Raw genomic sequence first — 21,532 nt, forward strand, 5'->3', positions numbered from 1 at the left:
GCCCGGACCCGCCCCCCCCCTCCCCGCTCGCGGGGCTCTCGCGCGGCCGGGGCGGGGCCTCGGGCCGCGCCGGCAACATGGCGGAGGCGGAAGGGGAGAGCCTGGAGTCGTGGCTCAGTGAGTACCCCGCGGTCCCCGTCCCCACCCCGCGGCCCTCAGCACCGCTCCCCTCAGCCCTGGGGTCCCCGCGGCCCCTCAGCCTCGCCGGCCGGGGCCCCTCAGCCCCGCTCCCTTCGGCCTGGCGCCCCCCCGCCCCCCCGCCGCCTCAGGCCCCCTCAGCCCCGGGCCCTTCCCATCGCCTCACCGCAGCTCTCCTCCCGCCCTTCCCCGCCGCCCCCCTCAGCGAGGCGGGGGGCCCTGAGCTGGCCGGGGCCGTGGCGGTGCCGTCCAGGGGAGGCTGGTGAGGGGGGTGTGAGCACCCTGGGGACGGTCCCCCGGAGCGGAGACCTCCGCCTGCGCGGGGATGCGGCCTCCCGGTGGGGGGAAAGGGCTGAGGCCTCCCCTCTTGCCGGTGCCCACTGCCACCGACTCGCCCGCTCTGGCGTCCAGCGTCCTCGGCGCGACAGCATCGGCGAAGGAGAGATGCGGAACTGTGGCTGTAGGGGCACAGCAGCGGTTTGGGTCCGGTCATCGATTTGCTTGTTGGGAGGCGTGAGGAGGGGGCAGGTTTGTTGCTCACCTTGCTCCGCACCTGCAAGGCTGTTGCTTTTTTTTGACCTAAAGGTTCATGGTACGTGTCTGTCCCTGCTGCCTCCTCTTCCCTCACCTGGATTTTGGTCAGCTAAGTCTACAGCCTTAGTGCTGTTTGCGAGGTTGAGATCTGTAGGGATTTCCCAAATAAATTGTATTCATGTGTTATACAACCATGATTTTCAAGCAGACAAATTCTGCTTTATGCCTAGCTGCAGTTTCAGGGTAGGAGTTATGGATGCCCATTTCATACAGACTGGAATGTTTACAAATCCTTTGTCAAGATAAGGTATTTTTTATCACAGAATCTTAAACATTAGAGACAGGGGCAGGGGGGAACCAAAAAAACATGGCTTGTTCACCCACAGCACTTGGTGAGTATCTCATCATTATCTGTCCGTCAGTGCTGCCCGTGAGTTGGCTGGCTTTTTCGCTGTTGGCTGTACAGAACCTAGCGCTGCAGGATCCCGACCCAGCGCCGGCGGATCCGGAGGTGATTCTTGAATGAATCAGTCATAACAGTAATTGTTTTTCAGATATTCCACGCACAGGGGCTCCCGCTGCTGTCCCTGGGAGGTTATCCTGCACATCACTAGCTTGTTGCCTAGATTTTCTTCTTTTTTTAATAGTTATTTGTTTGATTACAGCAGTGAGTGAAGTTCCTAAGTAGTTGGGCACTAGGCAAACAGCAGAAGATAAATACCTTAAAGTATAAAACCTGTAGCCTTTTGGAGTTATCCTTCCATAAACAAGATTAAATAATTCTTGTTCTTTCTTGGTGTTTTTATATAAAATTCAAACACATACATGGTATCATCACCTGTTATAGGAGTTACTGGCTAAATGATGTTTTCAGCTCTTACTTCTCATTCTAGATCAATCCCTTCTGTCCCCTTACCATTTTTGCTCCTCCTCTGAACTCCCACGGTTTGTCAATATCTTTTATTGTAGCCAGTGAGACACATGAAGAAACACCCACATCCCTTCCTTTTAATCTTTCTCTGAGGAGAACTGACTCACCAAGTTCAGTTTGTGTGTGAAAATATCTCTAGTAGGAAGAATATTTTAGGTTGTATAGCCTGGAAAGCTTCCTGACTGTTTGTTTCATGGGGTTATTTTTTAATTGTGGAAGTTAAGAGAGAAGTTATCTCTCCTTGGCCAAGCAGTAGGATATTCTGCACCAGAGAACATGTGCTAAAGGGTAGTGTTGCAAAGGCCTTACTCACTCTAAGAAATATTGCAGTGAGCCTGATTGCAGAGGTGTACACATTTTTCAAGGCTTGAGTGTTGCTCTTATTTAAGAGGATGCATTTATGCCAGGTCACTGCTACAGTGATTTGTGCTGGTGTGATTATATCGCTCCTCCCATTGTAGGGGAGCGCGGAGCATTTAGTGTACGTAAATTACCGGAGGAGTCGTGCAGACCAGGAAGGCAGAGTGCAAAGGCTGGTGCATCTGAGTGCTTTCACCAGGCCTCCTGAGGTTTTTTTTCTTGTAACCATCACAAAGCTGTTCTGTGTCTAATGCTAACCTTGAGGGTGTGCACCTACTGTGCCCTTACTAAAGGGAAGGGCCAGAATTGCTCAGCAGCACAACCAACTTCCCAGTCACAGGAAGATGGAAAATTTCTTATTGCCAGTGTTTTTGTTTTTTTTTCTGTACGGGTGGTATGCAGCCTTCCACGCTGCCCTGTCTCTGTCATCAGGTGGAGTCATAGACCCATGAAGTAACATCACCCTCGTGTCCTAATGCTGCAGCAAGATCTGCACTTCAGCCAGTGATGATGTAGCATCTTCATGTCTCCTGCCTCATTTCAGGCAGCTGGGATGAGAAAAGGTGATCCTTTCTGTTCTCTCCCTGCTGGCCAGCTCTTCTGCACTTGGCTGAAATAGAAGAGGAGGTTAGAAATAATGTCAGTTGTACAAACACAGCTGGATCCTTTGACTTTAGCGCTGCCTTTTCTGCTGCATCCAAAAGGAAGTTTATTATATCACATTCATGTCAGGCTTAGGCAATGTCCAGGTATGTAATAGATGCAGACAGATAAAATATTATGATTGTCTTTGTTTTTTCCTTGTATTGTCATGGGTCAGCATTCTGCTTCTCCTTCCAGGGATACAAACAGAATCCAACTGTTAGACTCGACATGCCTGGGTTGGAGATTCCCAATTCATATGCTAAGCCTGATCTGGGGAAACTCTTTGTTGGGATGGCTTTTGTCTCACTTCAGTAGAGAAGTAAACCCAAGAAAATATGAGCATTCATTACCAGTCAATTAATGTTCTGTGGTTCTCTGCATTCCAACATTGTTTCTCTACAGAGAAAATAAGCACCTTTGTTTCATATCTAATGATGCATCTGAATGTTGACTCATTAGCGTTTCAGGGTTTAGCAGGGCAACTGAGGGCGGAATGGCTCTGACGCTTAGGTCAAGCATGAAGCAACTTTATATGTCCTAAGTGCAGCGGTGTCTGAAAGCTAAGGCAGAGATGGTGGCAGGACTGGGGTAGTGCTGAGACTTTTGTTCCCAGGTTGCCAATCACATTCACTTGGTTGCCAATATGAAATGGGATTTTCAGGATGGGACCTGATGGACAAGCGTCTCTGAAACCAAACCTTATAACGGGTACCAAATGGGCCTTTTTTGGCAGTTTCAACAGAGAAGCCAAGGATTCGATATTCCAGAGCACCAAACTCTTCTTCCTGGAACAAATCCTTTCATATAAGGGTTGAAGCATATTTATAAGGCAGTGCAGAGGAGCTCCCTGCCCACATTTTAAGCATTCTGCATAAAAATAGAGGATTTTAAGTTATGCCTTGATAGGCATGATGCAGCTTCATGTAGGGATGTCCTGAAAAGATTAGGCAAGGTAATTTAGCTTGTCTGGGATGCTGTGTTCATGTGGCTGTACTGAGATTGGTAATAAGTATCCATACACACCGTTGACTTGTGTCATGCAGACACGTCAATCTCCAGAGCCAGGGTAGGACTTCTGATCAAGCTTATTAACTTTTATGAACTAGGATTTCACATGAAGATTTTATGAATGTTAGAAATAGGGAGTTTCTTCATGTGGAACATAGCTTCCCTTCAGTAATCTCCCTCTCCTTCTGAGACTTTACTATCTTTATGTGAGAGCTTTTGGTGCAAAAAATTAGATGAATCTGAACTCAATCTGAGAGTGTGAAATAATCCAGTGTCATTCCAAGAAATCTTTGGAAATATTTGGAACAGCTTTAAAAATAAAATTTGGCAAGGAAATGTTGGTTACGTTTTCCTATTTGTACCAGATCTCTTTCCTAATTTCAGGATGTGCAACCAACAAGTAGTTCATTTAGTTGAGTGAATTTACTTGTTTGTACTCTTACTGTATTTATTAAATAAATTCCATTAACTCCAGCCAAGAACTGTATTTCTTTCATCTAGGCCTGCAGAGCAGCAGAGGTGCTTTGGAGCACCGAACCATGCACAATGTCATTTGACTTGCATGAAAAGACTTTAGATTGTTATAAGTCCACGGTTTCATGATGCTTCCAGGGTATTCAGCAGTTGTGAGTGTGGTAATAAGGTTTAAGTGCCACATATGTTTTGAACAGTTGCTTGGCTCTGCAGCAGCTGCATTTTAAACTAAGCCTCCCTTGAAGCTCTTGAGTTCAAAAAATAGCTTGGTAGCTTAGCTTGTACAACAAGATGTGATCCTACACTTGGTCCTCCCTGGCTGCTGCCTTTTGCTTATCTAGGGTCCCATGAAAGTCAGCAGTGGGCACAGAGATTCACCTCTGCAGATGCAATCCATGGAACAATTTACAAAATTGCTTTACAACTATCCTTCTGTGAGGAGGAAAATACGAGCAAACCTTGTAGGACTGCCACAGTAGGAGGACTATGGTACCCTGTGACAGTGAGGTTTCAGAGTATATGTTTGACAGCTGTTTTTATCTGCCTCTGGAAAGGTAAAAGGATATGTTTTAATGAAGACAGAAAAATGACACTTTGTAAATTAGCATGTGTTTATTTCGTTATGCTTCCCTCTATGATGAAAATACAGGGATGTGTGCTGGGTTTTTTCCTCTCCTTCATCCCCTGCTCTGTACTATCTGGCTAAGCAATATTTTCTTTCCTGTATCTCTTTTCATTGTATTAAATTTTTGAGGAAGGCTTCTTAAATGCCAGCCCGAAGATACATAGCTACAGTGCGTTATTTCTTCCCTTACAAGAAAGAAAAATCATCATGTCCGGTCATCTTGGCTGGAAAATTAGGTTAAAGCAGGAATCTTGTCTACTGTAAATTCAGTGCTCCATCAGAGTTAAGCAGAATACATGGAGAAGATGCATTCATAACAAAAAAAGATGCTGATAGCCTCACTATTCTGCAATCAGTACAATGAATGAGGCCCTGGTACCCGAGGGAGGATCCTTCAGGAGCCTGAAATAGCCCAGTCTGTAGAGCATCAGTCTCTCAGTTTGATCATATAGGACTGAATTCCTGATTAGGTACAGGCTGTGGTGTTTATTACTTGCAAGAACAACTCAATGTATAATAAAAAAATTCAGTTCATAATTTCCAGGAGAAATGCTAAGGCATCTAACAAATCAGCTGGTACTCCAAAAACAAGTGTTAATGCTAAATGACTTATATGAAACATCTGATCTTCCAGCTCTTACTTCTACAAAACTCCCAGGGAATACAAAAATAATCTCCTGTGTAGAAAGTGTGAGGGTTTAGCCTTTAAGAAGTTTAATGTTATAGCCAAATAGAAAGATATAGCATTTCAGGCAGAGGGAAACTGTGTGAACTCAAATATTTTATCTTGTACTCTCATTTAGAGTGTGGAAATAGCATGTTTCTAAGTTCTTGAGATTTGGCACCTGTTTTTTTGGAAAGCAGTGATTCTTGCTGGATATTTGAATGTCTCAACTTGGACGCACCCTTTTCCCTGAACAGACATACCATGTGTGAACTACTTTCTCCTTTTTTTATAGTTGGTAACAGATGTCAGATGCTTTTCTGTAGGAAATGCATGACCTTTTATACTGTTTCTTTTGCTTGATTGGTAATATGTTCTCTTTCCCTTACCAAAGATAAAGCCACTAACCCATCTAACAGGCAAGAAGACTGGGAATACATCATCGGATTCTGTGACCAGATCAACAAAGAGCTTGAAGGGTGGGTGTCCCAAACCGCTCTAGACTTAAAAAATTAACATTCACAGTTTAAAATATATCATTTGATCATCAAGCTTTCATGTTTTCTGATACTGCAAGGACGATCTGTCTACAAAAGAAACAAGATGCTGCAAAGTGTAGTTTCTCTTTTGTGAAAGGCAGCATGGCTTATATACAGACTGAGCACTAGGAAAAAGGGAATTCTGAATCTGCCTCTAATGTCAGCTTCTGCAGGTGCAGGGTTCTCATCTAGCCAAACTCAGTCTGTTCGTCAGTCTGTAAAATGGGGTTATAACTCTTAGTGCCTGATGGGGCTTCATGTCTTTAAGATCTTCACAAGCCTTCACTGAGGAAACCTCCTGGGTCACAGCATTCCTGTGAGCTAAGGAAGAAGTGTTTTCTTCTGGAAAAAGGAAACTAATGCAAGAGAAATGAAGTGATTTCCTGGGCTGGGGACTGTACTGGGAGTTGTTTGGCCCCTCCCAAGCAGGAATCTGGAATTGCTGGCTCAGACTACCAGCCCTCACTTCCTTTTGTATGTGCAAACACCCAGGCTTATGAAGATGCACTGAGCCTTTCTTGTTAGCCTTTGTACACTGATGGAAAGATGAAAAGTACTAAATGGCATTCCCTTATAATTATGTGAAAGGCATCTTGTTTAAACAGAAGCATTTGTGAAAGTCTGAAAATCCTTCAGCGTGTTTGCCTGCTTAGTTTGTAATGGGGATCTGCTTTGTTTCAGGCCACAGATAGCTGTGAGACTTCTGGCTCATAAAATCCAGTCGCCACAGGAATGGGAGGCAGTCCAAGCATTGACAGTAGGTAGTCCTTACCTCTCCTCTTAAATCCAGTTATATATCATTTTATGTCATCTGTGTGGAGTCTAAGGGGGCACAGTGTGTGTCAGTGGGGTTACTTGGGGCTAGTTCTGGGGCTGAATGCCCTGATTCCCCTCTGCTGGGAGAGAGTGGGCAGCGAGAGGGAGCACAGTTACGTAACTGAAGTGTCCAGATTGCTCATTAGCAATAGAGCAGTCAGAAAAAAACTCTGGTTTAGTTTTAGCTGCTTTCATCTGTTATCTTCAGGCAAGAGTTGTGTGTGTTGTTATGAGACCTGATGGTGAGGTAACTTAGACCCATATATACATGGCTGAGGGTGGGAGACCAGCCTGCTGTGATATGTCACCCCTAAAGATGGGAGATTCATGCCTGTATTGCAGAGCAGGAATACGTGTCCCACTGATGTGGGTGCTTCCGTTCCCCTATAAGCAGAACACAGCTACGCTGTTATTGCAGGGTTTTGGTGTTCATTTCAGCCCCTGTTTTTATTACTTGAATGCAGGTGCTGGAAGCTTGTATGAAGAATTGTGGGAGAAGATTTCATAATGAAGTAGGGAAGTTTCGCTTTTTAAACGAGTTAATAAAAGTTGTGTCTCCAAAGGTTAGTCCCTGAGCCTTATGGCTGTATTTACTTTTTGTTTGGCCTCAATAAGCTGCAGGCAACATCCAAAATGTTTGCAGTGCTCTGTCTGGCTCATCACATTTATTAGCCTATATTCAAGAGCACTTGTTAGCTAAGTTTTTGTTTGTTTGTTATGCTCTGCTTACTATTTTTCTCAGTAAGTTGTACTTATTTACTATCAGTATATAGTCTCTGTACCGTTCTAATCCTTCGTGTAACTCAAGGGCTTCTAAAGCTTGGGCTGTGTTTTTTTAAAAAACAAACAAAACTCCAGCATTAGTGGAAGTGTGATGCAGAAGTTAAAACAAGAGACTTGGCAACACACCCTAGAGTTCTAGTCCTGACTCTGCTGTCGACTTGCTGTGTAAAGAGTGCCTGGCTACGTCCCTCAACATTCATGATCAGTTTGATGTGGTGAAAAATAGACAAAGGTACCCCATGGCATGATTGATGCAGCAAAGTATTGCCATATTCTTTCCCATAAGACAGGGGCGGTTATCTGTATTGCTGTAATTTTTAACTAGCAAAATCCTGAAACCAACAGGATAGCTGCTTTTCCTTTTGCTGAAGATAATCACAAAGCTTCTCTTCACTGTTATTTCAAATATATTAGAGGAGCATTTTTTCCTCTTAATAAGATGTATCTTAGATCATCTTGGAACTTGGATTATACACCTTTTAATGCATATCACTGAACTTCCATTCTCTGGGTTTGGACTTTGTTTTTAAAAAGAAATTAAGAATGTGGAGAATTTACATCTTTTTTCCACTCGTAGTACCTGGGAGACCGAGTCTCAGAGAAGGTGAAGACCAAAGTCATTGAATTGCTGTATAGCTGGACAGTGGCATTGCCAGAAGAGTCCAAAATCAAGGATGCCTACTACATGCTGAAGCGACAAGGTAGGAAGTCAGCTGCTCGTTCATCCATTCTCTCCAGCCTGTGCTTTAAGCAGTAGTGTCACAAAATATACAGCTTCTAGTTATATGCGCTCAAGGCAAGCTCTGAGGGGAGATAGAACAAGGGAGGAGATACCCTGAAAAGCTTCTCATTATATTTAAATGCCTTGGGCTGGATTGGGTTGGCTTTTTTAACTAGAGTAGTTAAAACACCTTGCAAATACTTTTGTTTTGGTTTGCAGGGCCTTTTTTGAGTTTTTCTGGAAGTAGCTGTTAAATGATTTGAACAAGTCTAATTTAAAGTGAAATAAGAGCCTCCATGTAGTCTTTTGTGTTCTTTTCACTAGATCGCTTCACAATTGTGCCTTTAGTTCAGCTGATACAAATTTCTTGTGTAGGCACAGTGAAAAAAGCTCAGCTGAGAAGCATGCAGCTTCAACACAAGAAAAATTGGTTCCAGGAAGGCTCTTTAGTTGGAGCACAAATCTAAGGATTTGACAGTGGAACAAGCAGGGAGCTTAGCTCTTTCCCCACTCGTGGTTAGGAGTCTGCTCATCACCCCGTTTTGCACTGCTGTCTGCTTTCCTGCTCAGCTCATTTATACAAACGTCATGCCCTTGAGTTTGCACAAAGCTGGGTTGTCTGTGACTTCACTTAGTGGTTTAACAGGTAAAGCGAAAGGGGGAAAGACAAATAGTGGAGAGCTATTGATTATACTGAGCTATTAGAGGAGCAATATGGACATGGCAACACATTTTCTGGGGTTTTGGCCTTTATCAAAGAAAACTTTCTTTGTTTTTACAGCTAGCATGCTCAGTGATTTCGATCCTGTATTGTTCATTGGAACAGTATGCTAGTATCAATGGACAGATTGACTGCATGTTCGCTTTGATAGCAGCCTGTGAATAACTGGGTGCACTGCCTGGTGTGACTGCATGTGCAAACCCATGTGGGTTCCCTTTCTGCTTTCAGGGATCGTTATGTTTGATCCTGTGATTCCTGCAGACAGAACCCTCATTCCTTCTCCACCACCTCGTCCCAAAAACCCTGTGTTTGATGATGAGGAGAAATCCAAGGTACAGTGAAGACATGTATTGTCATCGCTAATGAAAAGTGATTACTCAATGCACATTTAGAATAAGGAAGTCAAGTATACTAATTCAGCTTTTAATTTTTGGGGTGGTGGTGTGTACTTTCACATAACTCATTGCTTTGTCCGCCTACCTAACTTGAAGTTCCAGTTAAGGCCTTGTCTGTGTTACCATTATGAGGTTATTCTTTGTTAAATTGCCATCCTGCAGTAGTACTAGAAGGCAGAGAACATTTCACACACACGACCAGAAATGATGTATGGGAGGAATGCTTATCTAGTGTTAGAAGTCTCTGAGATTTCACACTATATGTCCTGTGTACAAGCAAGAATGCAGCAAGTCGCATAAAATAATAAACCATAAATGACTCCTGCTGAAGTCACTGTAACTATGAAAGCACTGTAAGCTTTGTAATAGTGGGCTGTATCTCTTTTCCCATGAATTCTTCACTTAGATTCCTTTCACTGCTTCCCTTTGCCAAGGGTCTTTATTTGTTTCCTGAATATCCTCTTCCCATCTTACAGCTTCTAGCCAAACTGCTGAAAAGCAAAAACCCAGATGATTTACAAGAGGCCAACAAGCTTATAAAATCCATGGTAAAAGAGGTAAGAAATTCCTGTAGGTGTGGTCCCAGTCAGCAGTCTGCTTTTGAGTTTTTAAGCAATTTGACTTCAAAATGGTGGAGAGCTTTAGGATCAGGTCAGTAGCAGAACCTGGGGTTTTCAGGCTCTGGGAGCATTGTATTAGTACATTCCTTAGTTAAGTTGTGGGGACTGAATGACACTGACCATCAGCGACATCCAGCCTTTTACTATTTTTTTAAAACTGCTAACAGTGCTAATTTGCATCTAGTCCCTGTGGTTGCCGCCATAAAGGGGATGCCATCTGATGACTTAGTAGGGCTCTGTGTGATATGAACGTGTTGTAATTTTGACTCCAGCTTGCAACTGGGAGATGTTTGTATCACAAAAATGTCTACAGTTGGTGTCTCTGGTGGAGGACAGGGCAAGAAGGGGTAAGGATTGAATGACCCTTGTTGTAATTAACTATGTTCCCATCACTTAAGATGGTATTTCATGTCAGGGTTTAGTGGGAGCATTGCAGTACCACCCTTGGATACTGAGGACTGAGTCATTGGACTGGGTCTTCTCACAAGCAGGCTTCATGGAAACACCTTCCTGTTTGTAGAGCTGCGATGCATCCACCCATGGCAGTCATTAGAAACTCTGGAGTCCAGGAAATGACTCACTGTGATTCTGGCAAAAAAAATAAAAGGATAGCTTCTAGACTGAAGAGGATGTATAGGTTACTGAAATGTTTCCATTCAAGCTCCTCTTATCCCCAGGGCAGACTCTCCTACATCTTTAGTTGGAATCTCAAGTCAGAGTTGGGTGGACATTTTCTACCAGAGAGTGCTTGTTGTTCCTAGTAAATGTTTTGCTTCAAACACATCTTTTTCATAAAATGGCATCAAGTGACACACACACACACAAAAAATTTTCTGAAAAGGTCAGAAGGGAACTTTGGGGAACTTTTCTATTTTTAGTGGTATAATTATACATTAAAGTCTATTTAATGAGATTTTTTTGAAACATGGGGTTTTCTATCATTTCAGAATGGTGGTGAAAAGATAATAAAACTTCACATGAACGGAGAGGTTTTTTGGTTGGGGTTTTTTTTCCTAGCTTAAGCTTAAATAGACATCATTTGACATGATTTACAGATAATACCTGCTGTTGTGATACTGTGGACATTTACAGGGAAACTCACTTTTTATGTCTGTTTTATACCCTGAAGGATGAGGCTCGGATTCAAAAAGTGACAAAACGCATGCACACGCTGGAGGAAGTGAATAACAACGTGAAGCTGCTGAATGAGATGTTGGTTCATTACAGCAAAGAGGACTCATCAGAGGCAGATAGGGAGCTCATGAAGGTGGGTCTGAGGTGCTCCTCCTTGCTAGAAATCCTGGAGTCAGTCCTTTCTTCTTACAGACTGAGTTTTGCAGAGCATTACAAACAGTGCAGTAAAATGGAGAGCAATGGCGAGAAACAAGAGCAGTTGTGGGAAACAGCAGGAAAGAAAATAACCATGTTTTTAACGCCTTTCACCAAAGGACTCCGTGGGTAATAGCTCAGTTTTGCACATGCTTGAAGTGAGGTACAGCTGTTCTCCAAAGCTGCAGCGTGGCAGAACTGAGAAGCTGCAGTTTGTAATTCTTGCTCGTATTAGGACATACTGATTGTAGATTATAACTGTCCCTTACAGCACTGTGGATGGATAAACTAAAGGCTGAATGGGGCAGAAAATAGGTCCTTCCCTTCAAAGGAAGAGTTTTAGCTGGTGTTATAAGGTTGGGAGAACGTCAAGAACGTAAAAATCAAAACAGCCACCAGGGATGGTTGGGTAGGCCCAGGGCCTTGAAGAGTTTCACCTTATCTAATTAAAAAAGTTAAAACTACTCATTTTTAACAACAAGCTCCTGAAATGATTGTAAGAAGCTTAAGAAACTGGTTTGTTTCTGTGAAACATTTCTTTCTTGCCACCTTTCTTCCGTGTGGTTGCAGGCTCTCTTGAGTAGTGGTTGTAGCACAACTGAAGCATAATTGTTGAAGCACAATTCTGCTCTTCCATGGGCTTTTAGGGACTACTGTAATACAAAGAACTTTTGGACTAGATCTCTTTTGGACTAGAGCTGGCCATACATAAGTGCTGATGTGAGGGAGGACTGAGAGATGTTGTGTTGAAAATGCAGGTTGTGTTTAGACTCCCAGGCTAATGTAATGCTTCACAGCCCTGTAAATAGGGCAGGGACAGGGGATCTTGGTTGTCCAGCCACACTGGCACATTCAACACAGGGAGACTGGTTTCTCTGTTCTGGACTTTCCAGTGCATGCCTGGGGAGTCACTCTGTGCTGACTGGGATTGCTGACAGTGGCTCCTGGCTGATGAAACCCTTTGTCCTAATCTGTCTTCCTAGGAGCTCTATGAAAGGTGTGAAACCAAAAGACGGACATTATTCAAGCTGGCCAGTGAGACAGAGGATAATGACAGCAGTTTGGGTAAACTAAGCTACACTTCTCCTTTTTTAATTGCTTTTGCGACCTGTGACTGTTCAAGAGTTCAGTAAGGGAACGACTGCTGTAAAGATGCCTCTTCACTGTGGATGCACTTTGCTTTGCACAAGCAGATAAGACAAGAGCCTTGTCTCTTCATGCTTATCATTTAAATTCAGGCAAGGACTTGACAGTAGAGTTAGTGGTTAGGGAGGCTAGGGGCAATAATGGGGGACAGCTGCTGCTTTGGAAGGGGAGGGGAGTTGCTGTGGGGAGCAGAGCCTTGGACTCATTTTTCCATTGTTACTGTAATGTGCATGGACCTAGAAAGGTCAGGGTATTGCTTAGAGAAGCATGGCAAAGACAGAGTAATGGAGCTCATAGCCAAATAATGATGCTTTTTCTTGCTGATTATTTAGTTGATAATTGAGTAATCTCAGCATTAGTGGGAGCAACGTGACTAAAGTCTTGGAGGTCGTTTTTGTCTCTCTTCCATATAGGGGATATTCTGCAGGCCAGTGACAATTTATCCCGTGTGATAAATTCCTATAAAAAAATAATAGAGGGGCAAGTGATCAATGGTGAAGTGGATCTCCCTGTGATGTCTGTAGTGGAAGGTGAGTTCCTGGGAAGCCAACTGGGTAGTTTTTGAATCCTGCAATTCTAAGACTTTTAGACAGGGTTTCCTATTAATTGTGGTAAAGTAGGCTATTGATGCTTCTTGTGGCCAACAGTTTGTGAATCAGAGGGGGACAGGACAGCTCCTTAGCAGTGGATAAACAATCTTGGACATGAGCAACAGTGCTGCAGCTTTGCATTTACCCTTGGTCGTTCCATATTAATTGAAACCTTTGATAACATCAGTAGCAAACCTGCACCTGAACAGTTTGTGTGGCTGGAAGTTCTCATACATTTTCCTCTCCACATTTGTCCTGTTTCTTAATGGTGACATGTAAGAAGACGATTTTATCAAAAGGACAAGAGCAGAAGAGTGGGAGGCAGGCCAGGGGTCCTGTTCCTGGCCTTGCCAGCAATTCCATTTGTGAATTTAGGCCAGTTGCCCACTTTACACTTCAGCTTCACCATTGAAAGCTCTGGACATGTGTGTGACAGAATTACCATTTGGGAGTCACTTAAACATTTTTGGAGAGCAGTAGAGGAATGAATAATGCTGCCTGACAGCAACTTATTGGGACAAGACTATTCTAAATACGAAGATCCAGACAGTATGAATTTTCCTCAGCTCTCTAGCTCTCTGGTACCCTTTGTTTATTGTAATTCTGTAGGATCTCCCAAAGCCTCATCTGAGCTCAAAAGATTTTGAAAAGATTATGAATTGTGCTACAAGATGCACTGGGGAAGGAGCAGTGGTTGGAGCAGGTGTTGCTTTTCATATAGAAATTTCCTAAGTATCTGGGTTGATTTAAGTAGCTTGTGGACAGCAAATGGTTAGGTGGAAAGCATGTGGGCTTTCTGTTATAAAGAGCCATAAGCCATGAGTAAATGAGGATCTGTGTTATCTAAACCATCTCTCTGATAATTTCTTCTGTACATGGGGTTTGCTCTGAGCTTTTTGCCTTCTTTCCTAGTAGTGCTCTTCTCCTGTCTGCTGCAGGGAGTAACTCCACAAGTAATCTCAACACCCTCATTGACCTTGCTGGATTGGACGTCACTAGCACCCCGCCACCTCCAATGCCACCTACCACCCTGACGCCAGCCCCCACAGTAGCCCCAGCCCCAGCAGAAATCCCCATTCTCCCACCGCCTCCCCAGACGTTCGCACAGTTGCGGAGCAGTTCCTCTAGCCAAGTGGAAGCCGCACCCGCTCAGCAGAGCAGCACGGCTAACTCCCTCTCCTTGCTGGATGAGGAGCTTCTGTGCTTAGGTAAGACACTGAGGGGCCCAGAAAAGGGCTACTTAGTCCATGCCTAACAAAGACTGCTTTCTTCCTTCAGCGTGAGTGTGAGATGTGGCATGCCTAAAAGGAGCATGAGATGCCTTTGGTTTCTAGAGAAGTCCAGGGGACACTCCCTTACATCAGCCTGAGTGTAAGACCTGGTCAGTGAGTCAGTATTAAAAACTCTGATCTTCCCAGAGTAGGCTGCAAGTGAAATAACTGTTGAGTGTAATTGCAGTCTGATCTCTGTACGTACTTGGATATGCCGGACATGCAGGCTGCAGTTTGGTACAAGTTTCACCCCTGACTTTGCAGCTGTGCTAAAGAGCAAGGTGCCTTAGAGGGGTTGCATATAGGAGCCTGCAGAGTGCCTGCCTGTGGAGCCCGGATGTGAACAGCAGAAGACACTGCAAATCAGGAAGGGTTAGAAGAGCTGTGCGCAAGGGGTGACTGTCAGCTACTGGTGCTGTCTGCCTCTTTTCCTCCTCATAGACTTGCAGCCCATTTCAGTCTTCCATCAGGTTCTTGGGCTCTGGCAGAGCTGAATCAAGTAGATTGATGGTACTGAAACAATTGCCAAGGGGTGACACCTAACTCATTTTCTCCTCCAGTCACCTTCTTGTTATTTTTCCTTTCAGGCCTGAATGACCCAGCTCCTGCAGCAGTGAAGGAGACCTCAGAAAACAACCAATGGAGCATGTTTGAGGTACGAAGGAGGGTCTCAGGGGAAGGGGAGAGAGAGGTTGTCATTGTGGGAGGTCTTAGGACACACTCTGTCACCTTGGAGAAACAAGTGATCACACATACAGGCAGAAGGGCAGCTGTTCTGAGGGGAAGTCTGGCTTAGCCCTATACTCTGGAATAGCTGTGTCTAAACAGAGTAGATATCCCTGAACCTGGCTTTCTCAGTTTCCCATCTGTCCCCCATGATGTTAGCGCTTCCTTTGCTTAAATTACAGATCAGATGTAGTCCTGACATAGGCCACAGACTTTGCTGCTTGCCACCCAGCACCTGTTTTTGCGGTAAATCTATCTCCCTCTGTAACAGTGCCATATCTACAACAGGGGGTAGCAGTGAGTTAGAGCATCTACTTGTCCTCTCTTTCAGAATGACCAGTTGGACCTGGATTTCTTTAATCCGAAGATGGTGACTGTTGCTTGCAACCCTGCAGGGAACCCTCTCCTCCATCACCCATCACAGACCACATGTGGAACATCAGTGACGCTGCCCTCTGCTTTCACAGCCTCTCAGACTGCTCCCAGCATCCCAGCACCAAACTCGGCACCATTTGTATTCTCTGCTGGACCGGCTGCCCCTTCGGGGCCTCCTAAGACTATTGCAGCTGCTCCTGGGTACTTCAGCTCGTCTGTGGGGAGCAATTTGTCACATAAGATGGATGCACTGGGACAACTCCTTGAAGAAGCCAAAGGGTAAGTAAAAGTCCTGGACTTTGCTTTGTCTCTGCAGTTAGAAAGCCAAGCTTGCTGCAGTGTCAGGTTCAGAGGCAGGCTTTCAACTCTCTGGTTTGATAGGAATGTGTGATTGGGATTTCTCTTCTCAGAGGGTTTAAGTTTACAAACTAATACAAGGGTCCCACCTCTGGGAGGGAAAGGCAGGCACTACTATGTAGAGCACAACAGCTGTACTCTTGCCCGATACAAATGCATGGTGTAAAGTTGAACAGGCTGCTAAGGTACAGAGGCCTTTGCCCATCTTAGCCTTGCCCGTCTTTGCCAAAGTGGGACTCTGCTTTCTCCTTGACTTAGAGAAGTGATGCCTAAGCCTACCACCACCACTTTCCTCGTAGCTCCGGGCCACTGCTTTGTCCTTGTGATCTGCTGTTATCTTGGGTTTGCAGTGAAATGCCTGCTCCACTTTCAGGTCAGTTTCCCATTTTTTTTCTGTTTCTCTTCCAGGACTGCCACCCAAGGCATGGCGACACCCTCGGTGTTCCCTGGGGTTACTATGCCAACCACTGTCACCTCTGCCCCGTTAATAGCACCTGCAGGGCTGCCAGCCACTGCCCCTGGAGCCCCTCCAATTTCTTTCCCAAGCAGCTGCGCTGCTGGCTCAGGAAGTCCTCTCTTCCAGCCGGCATCATTCCAGCAGCAAGGCAGTCCCATGAAAGCACCTGAAATTTCTTTGGCCAATGTCCACGTTCCCTTGGAATCCATTAAACCCAGTGAGTATCTCGGGTTTTTCACCTTTCTCTGAACATTTTTTAAAAGCAAAGCTTATGAAGTAGAGAGAAAGGATGAGATGTCCCAGCAGAACAGTCAGATCGCCTAATGCTGCTGCAGATCGTCTTCTGCAGCATAAATCTGCATTCCTCTCCCCTTTTCTCTCTGCGGTAGGCAGTGCCCTTCCGGTGACAGCCTATGACAAGAATGGCTTCCGGATCCTCTTGCACTTTGCCAGGGAGTGCCCGCCGGGAAGGTCAGATGTGCTAGTTGTGGTAGTCTCGATGCTGAACACGGCACCGCTTCCTGTGAAGAACATTGTGCTGCAGGCTGCTGTGCCAAAGGTAGGGATGCGTGGCTCAGACTCACGGTGACGTGAAACCATGCATTTGGGAAGGCCTGGGTGTGAACTCAGGGACTTGGACAGCCTGGTTCTACCTTTCTATAGGCTGTGCTGTGCCTGTTTCAAAAATGTAAAGGTGGTTGTCAGAGGCAGAAAACACTGCATAGGATAAGTCAAGAACTGCAGGTAGTTAGTGTTCTGTTTTTCTTGCTAAGATCAGTCCAGCTGTGTCTATTCATGAAGGTGGCTCAGATAGCACAATGACAGGACTGTTACATGGATAGAGCCACCCTTGAGGTCTTTAGAATCAGAATTTCTAACAGACATCCTAAATCTGACAATATGTTCCATTCTAGTCTTACTGCAACTAAATCATTTTGGATCACCAGCTTTGTGTTTTGAAAACTGGCCCAATCTCAGCTGCAATCTGCCTACCGTCACGAAGGTGTTCGCATTAAAACCTCTGACACAAGAGCACTTGGATAGGAAGGTGCTGTTCGTGTTCACCTGACCAGTGCTTTTACTCTGGGCTGACTTGTTCTCAGTCTACCTGTTCCTATCACGTTGTGCAAGCTGGGCTGGCCCTTGTTTCCTCATCCTCGTGTGTGGATGGATTCTCTTCAGTTCGGATGTGTGCTGTTATCTCTCCAGCCTGTGCCTGCATCTTTCATTGTCCCCAAGGTAGGAGATAATCCCTGAGGTTCCGCTTTCTTTTTCATTTGCAGTCCATGAAAGTGAAGTTACAGCCACCCTCTGGCACAGAGCTGTCTCCATTCAATCCCATCCAGCCGCCTGCTGCCATCACCCAAGTCATGCTTCTGGCAAATCCTACGAAGGTGAGAGGGGCAGTGGGATTTATACTGTCCTTGTCAGACAAATTTGATGTAAGCTGAATTCTACAGGGGAGTTGGACCAAACATTCAAGCAGATACAGCTGTTTGTTCCTAACTTGCCCTCCAGAGGTGGTCGCTGCATAATGTTGGTGTTTCAGTTCAGGGCTAGAGGGAGGCTCTTCCCCAACAGACTTTGTCAGCAAGGAAAGTTATGAGAAGGACCTGTACATTTCTCCCAGCAAAAGGGCAACGGTTGTATGAGGCTCAGCTATACAGGGTAGCAATCAGAGCTGTATCAGGAGCTTGTCTGACTCCCTTGTGCACTGGAAGTGCCTGGCTTTGGCGATAATTAGATTGATGTCAAATTAGCTGGTGCTGTAGAAATACTTTTTCTGTGTTGAGGCTATAGCCTGACAGACCTGAACCAACAGACGAATGTCAGATTGTGTCCGTTCCATTACTCTTTGAGGATGTACCTGTGACCAGTGAAACAACATGGTTAACACTTTCTTTTCTGCTGATTGTGCTGTGAGCATCTGAGTAGCTGTTTCTCCTTGCTGTAGTTACTCATTTAAGTAGCCTGCTCCATAAAGCTCAAAGCTGTATGCTGAAGTAGTTTCTAATTATTTGAAAAATCTAGATGTTACTACTTGAGAATTACAGCAAAAGGGTCCTTAAAGTATCAGTGGAAAACTTTGAGATCCAAAGGGATAAATGTCAGAGGGGTTTGGTGGATTGTTGGAAAACTTTTGTGGTACATGGAGGGGCCCACATTGAAGGACTGGTTCCATCTCCTGCTTACTGTTTTACTAGGAATTTTGTAGAGTAGGAACTGTTCTGTCTTCTTCCACATGATGAGGAATTTAATTTTGAAAATGTTGAACTATTCCAGCAGCATTCTTCAGGCTCACTGGAGAGCAGCTGAGCAATGGGTGCTGGCCACGTATGTGCAAACTAATATCACAGGTCATTCATGCTTTTCTCCTGCTGTTCCATGCTAAGCAATAAAGCTTTTGTGGTATAAAAACTGTAAGGTAAATAACTCAGGTTTGCTAAACAGCTGAACTACTCCATGAACTTAACCTTGGCCCTCTTCCCCCTGCTATGTGCAACAGAAGTCTTGCGCTCTCTGTAGAGCTCTAACAGTGAAATGTTTTGTTTGGGAGCAACTGGGGCTGTTCTCATGTTGCTCTTGGGTTTTGTCTTTCCTGCAGGAGAAAGTGAGGCTGAGGTACAGACTGACCTTCACACTGGGAGACCAGCCCAGCACAGAGGTTGGCGAAGTGGATCAGTTTCCCCCGGTAGAGCAGTGGGGGAATCTATGACCTTAGGACACTGCCAGAGACTCTGTGACAGGACCAGGAAAGGATCCCACAGGACTGGAATGAATGTGACGTGGGGAGGGACACACATGCTATCCACTGGTGATGTTCAGCTTTGTTTACATGTCCTGACCACTCTGCTTGTAGCTTTAGTCCAGAATGTTTTGCCCCACATTGAAGGGGTCCTGGAACATTTCTGCCAAGCATGAACTGAGTGGCAGCCAGTAACAGGCAGTGTTGGCTGCTTTTATCTTGACCTCTGGGTGAATCTGGTTCTATCTTCCACTCTATTAAACTTGAAGTTATTGTATTTTGAGGGGAGACCTGTCAGCAGAAGGGGATTTGGTTGGCTCGTTCCTGTCCTGCTGTCCAGAGATACCTACAGGCTGGTGGGGTAATGATGCCACCATGAGCTTCCTCAGTGCAGAGCCCTTACACATGCCCTCCCTCGGACTTTTCCTTCCTCAGTGCCAGACTGGAACCGCTAAGCATGTTGAGCAATAATGCTGGCTCCATGAGGGAATGCTTATTTTTTACACTGAAATGGCACTTAGCTCCCTTCCTCCCCCTCCGCTGCTTCATTCCCAATGGCCAATGTAAGCAGACCCTCGCCCTGTGTTGTGCGACGCTGCTGTATCTTTAGTTATATTTATTTTATACTGCTAGCTGCCTCCCTGTTGTATCCATTTTGAGCAGCTGGGACTGAGTTTTGTATGCAAATGGTTACACTGGTTATTTTTCTGCCTTCATTGCATTCCATAGAGTGGGGAAAAGAGGAAATGCGTAGCGAGGAGGTGAACAGGGCTGGAAAGGAGTGGTCGGTATTGGTGGAGGACAGCACCTGGAGCGCAGAAATGTCTTTACAATCACTAATCAGGTGCCGTGACTGAATCCAGGGATAAGGAGAAATGCCTCTCACGTCCCCTCATGCAGGCAGTATTATTATTGTAGTTGAATACTGTGTTTTATTGAGATGAGTACAATGACATACAAGATGTAAATAATAGAGCTATAGGATATCTAAATAGAAACAAGCAGACAGTGAAAGGAAAGAAGTCTCCACTGGGCTGTGATGATGCATGTGCTGGGTTTAATGCCGTGTTTTATTTGTTCCCTGTATTAAGTGGCTAAGTGCAATTGTCCCCACAAGGGGGAAGGCAGTTTTGCTGGACATCAGTGTTCTGTGCTAACAGGGGGCAGAAGAGCTGACCCCTCTAGCTACGGTCTCTCAGAAACTAGGTTTAAATCACCAAAACTGGATTCCAGCAGTCCCTTCCTTCTCCCTCTCGATTTCCAATCTCAAGCAGTGCCTCAACTAGCTTTGAGACAGACTGTTTTAAATTAATGGGGTTTTTTTAACATCCATTGACAAAAGCACAGATAGGGCAGGTCCTTGGACACTAAGCTCAGCATTTCTAGCAGTGCTGTTGAGCAAGAGCTATTATCAAACCAAGAGTGGGAGCAGTCAGCTAAAGCACGGAGAAAATCAGTACACAGGAGACCCCTGCCTGTTGTAGGAAAACTCCAGAGGCGAATGTGCTGCTGGAATTAACGGCGGCTGTAAAACCCATTACTGCAAATGCAGCTTGGAGTTATTTGTAGTTGAATTTTCTTTACTGTGTTGCAAAGTAAAAATCACTAGAGGCGAAAAACTCAGTGGATTCAAAGGCCTGAGGTCCTAATCAGAGGCACCGGGCAGTTGTAGAAGCCCCTGAAGGTGGCATCAAAGCTTGGCCGAGGAACTTGCTGTAAACTCCTGGTCTGAAGCTCACGAAGACCCCAGCCTTGTCAGCTCCCTGACGTAGAAGGCAGGTGAAAGGGCTGGGTACGTTGTTTGGATCCTTGAAGAATGTGGTTTTAGATCGATGGACTAGGATAAGGGACAAGGAGAGAATTCTTTCTGCCTCAGACATGTTCTTGCCAGCACTTTAGACCCAGTAGGCATGGGGGTAGTGCTTAGGTCACGGTAGTGTGTCCTGAGGAAGCAGGTTTCACTGCTTTAGATGCCTACACGTGAATCTCACTGTGACTTTGAGGAAGTCAGAAGAGCACAAGTGCTATTCTGCAGAATGGCTTTGTTCTCAGTGTTAATGGCAGCGTACTGCCTGCGCTGTACAGCCAAATGGAGAGATGCCATAGTCTTGCTGCGTGGAAATCCGTTGTTAAAAGCTTTGGAAATTAAACTATGAATGTTCCTTGTCTGTAGGGTGAGGTTCCTGCTTCATACCGAACAGCCGTAACTGTATATACATCTCAAATGCATTTGTTCTGCTGCATGTTAAATAAATTGTTTTCCCTACTTTGCTCTGTGGATAGCCCTTACTAACAACTGCTTGTGGAGTACGGTGCTGTTTCTGGAAATCCTAAAACTCCACCCGTCATCTCAAAACCATGCAAACTAAGCGAAAATGGAGAAGTTGCTGTTTTCTAAAAGTCCAGTCATTTAAGGTGGGCTTAATTTCGGTTCTCGTTATTAGAGGCAAAGCGACTGAAAAAGCCATGGTAATGCCGCCATTGGTAATGAGGTTTACTTTACCAGGGGAGGGTTGCCAAGCCAAGTTAGAACAAGTGACCTTAATGTTTTGATGCAGCTC

At 45.0% G+C, this 21,532-nt stretch overlaps 1 protein-coding gene across 6 annotated transcripts; it reads left to right on the top strand.

Annotated features, from left to right (window-relative positions):
* Positions 1-6: 6 nt before the first annotated feature.
* Positions 7-21,237, top strand: GGA3 (golgi associated, gamma adaptin ear containing, ARF binding protein 3). Of its 6 annotated transcripts, XM_030013050.2 has the most exons (18): positions 60-117; positions 550-666; positions 5,774-5,858; positions 6,600-6,675; positions 7,199-7,297; positions 8,095-8,218; positions 9,188-9,291; positions 9,831-9,911; positions 11,104-11,241; positions 12,287-12,368; positions 12,863-12,979; positions 13,978-14,247; positions 14,898-14,965; positions 15,368-15,690; positions 16,177-16,442; positions 16,615-16,784; positions 17,509-17,619; positions 18,831-21,237. In XM_030013050.2, exons 5-18 carry the CDS (start codon positions 7,214-7,216, stop codon positions 18,939-18,941), a joined length of 2,049 nt encoding a protein of 682 aa, XP_029868910.1. In that variant the 5' UTR covers positions 60-117; positions 550-666; positions 5,774-5,858; positions 6,600-6,675; positions 7,199-7,213; the 3' UTR covers positions 18,942-21,237. The 6 variants fall into 6 exon arrangements, with proteins under 6 accessions (XP_029868908.1, XP_029868909.1, XP_029868910.1 ...); XM_030013048.1 differs by lacking the exon at positions 550-666 and having other exon boundaries at positions 7-117; XM_041123417.1 differs by lacking the exons at positions 60-117; positions 550-666 and adding an exon at positions 686-2,526.
* The last annotated feature ends 295 nt before the right edge of the window (positions 21,238-21,532 follow it).

This window comes from Aquila chrysaetos, chromosome 5 (assembly GCF_900496995.4).
Source record: "Aquila chrysaetos chrysaetos chromosome 5, bAquChr1.4, whole genome shotgun sequence".
Taxonomy (NCBI): domain Eukaryota; kingdom Metazoa; phylum Chordata; class Aves; order Accipitriformes; family Accipitridae; genus Aquila; species Aquila chrysaetos.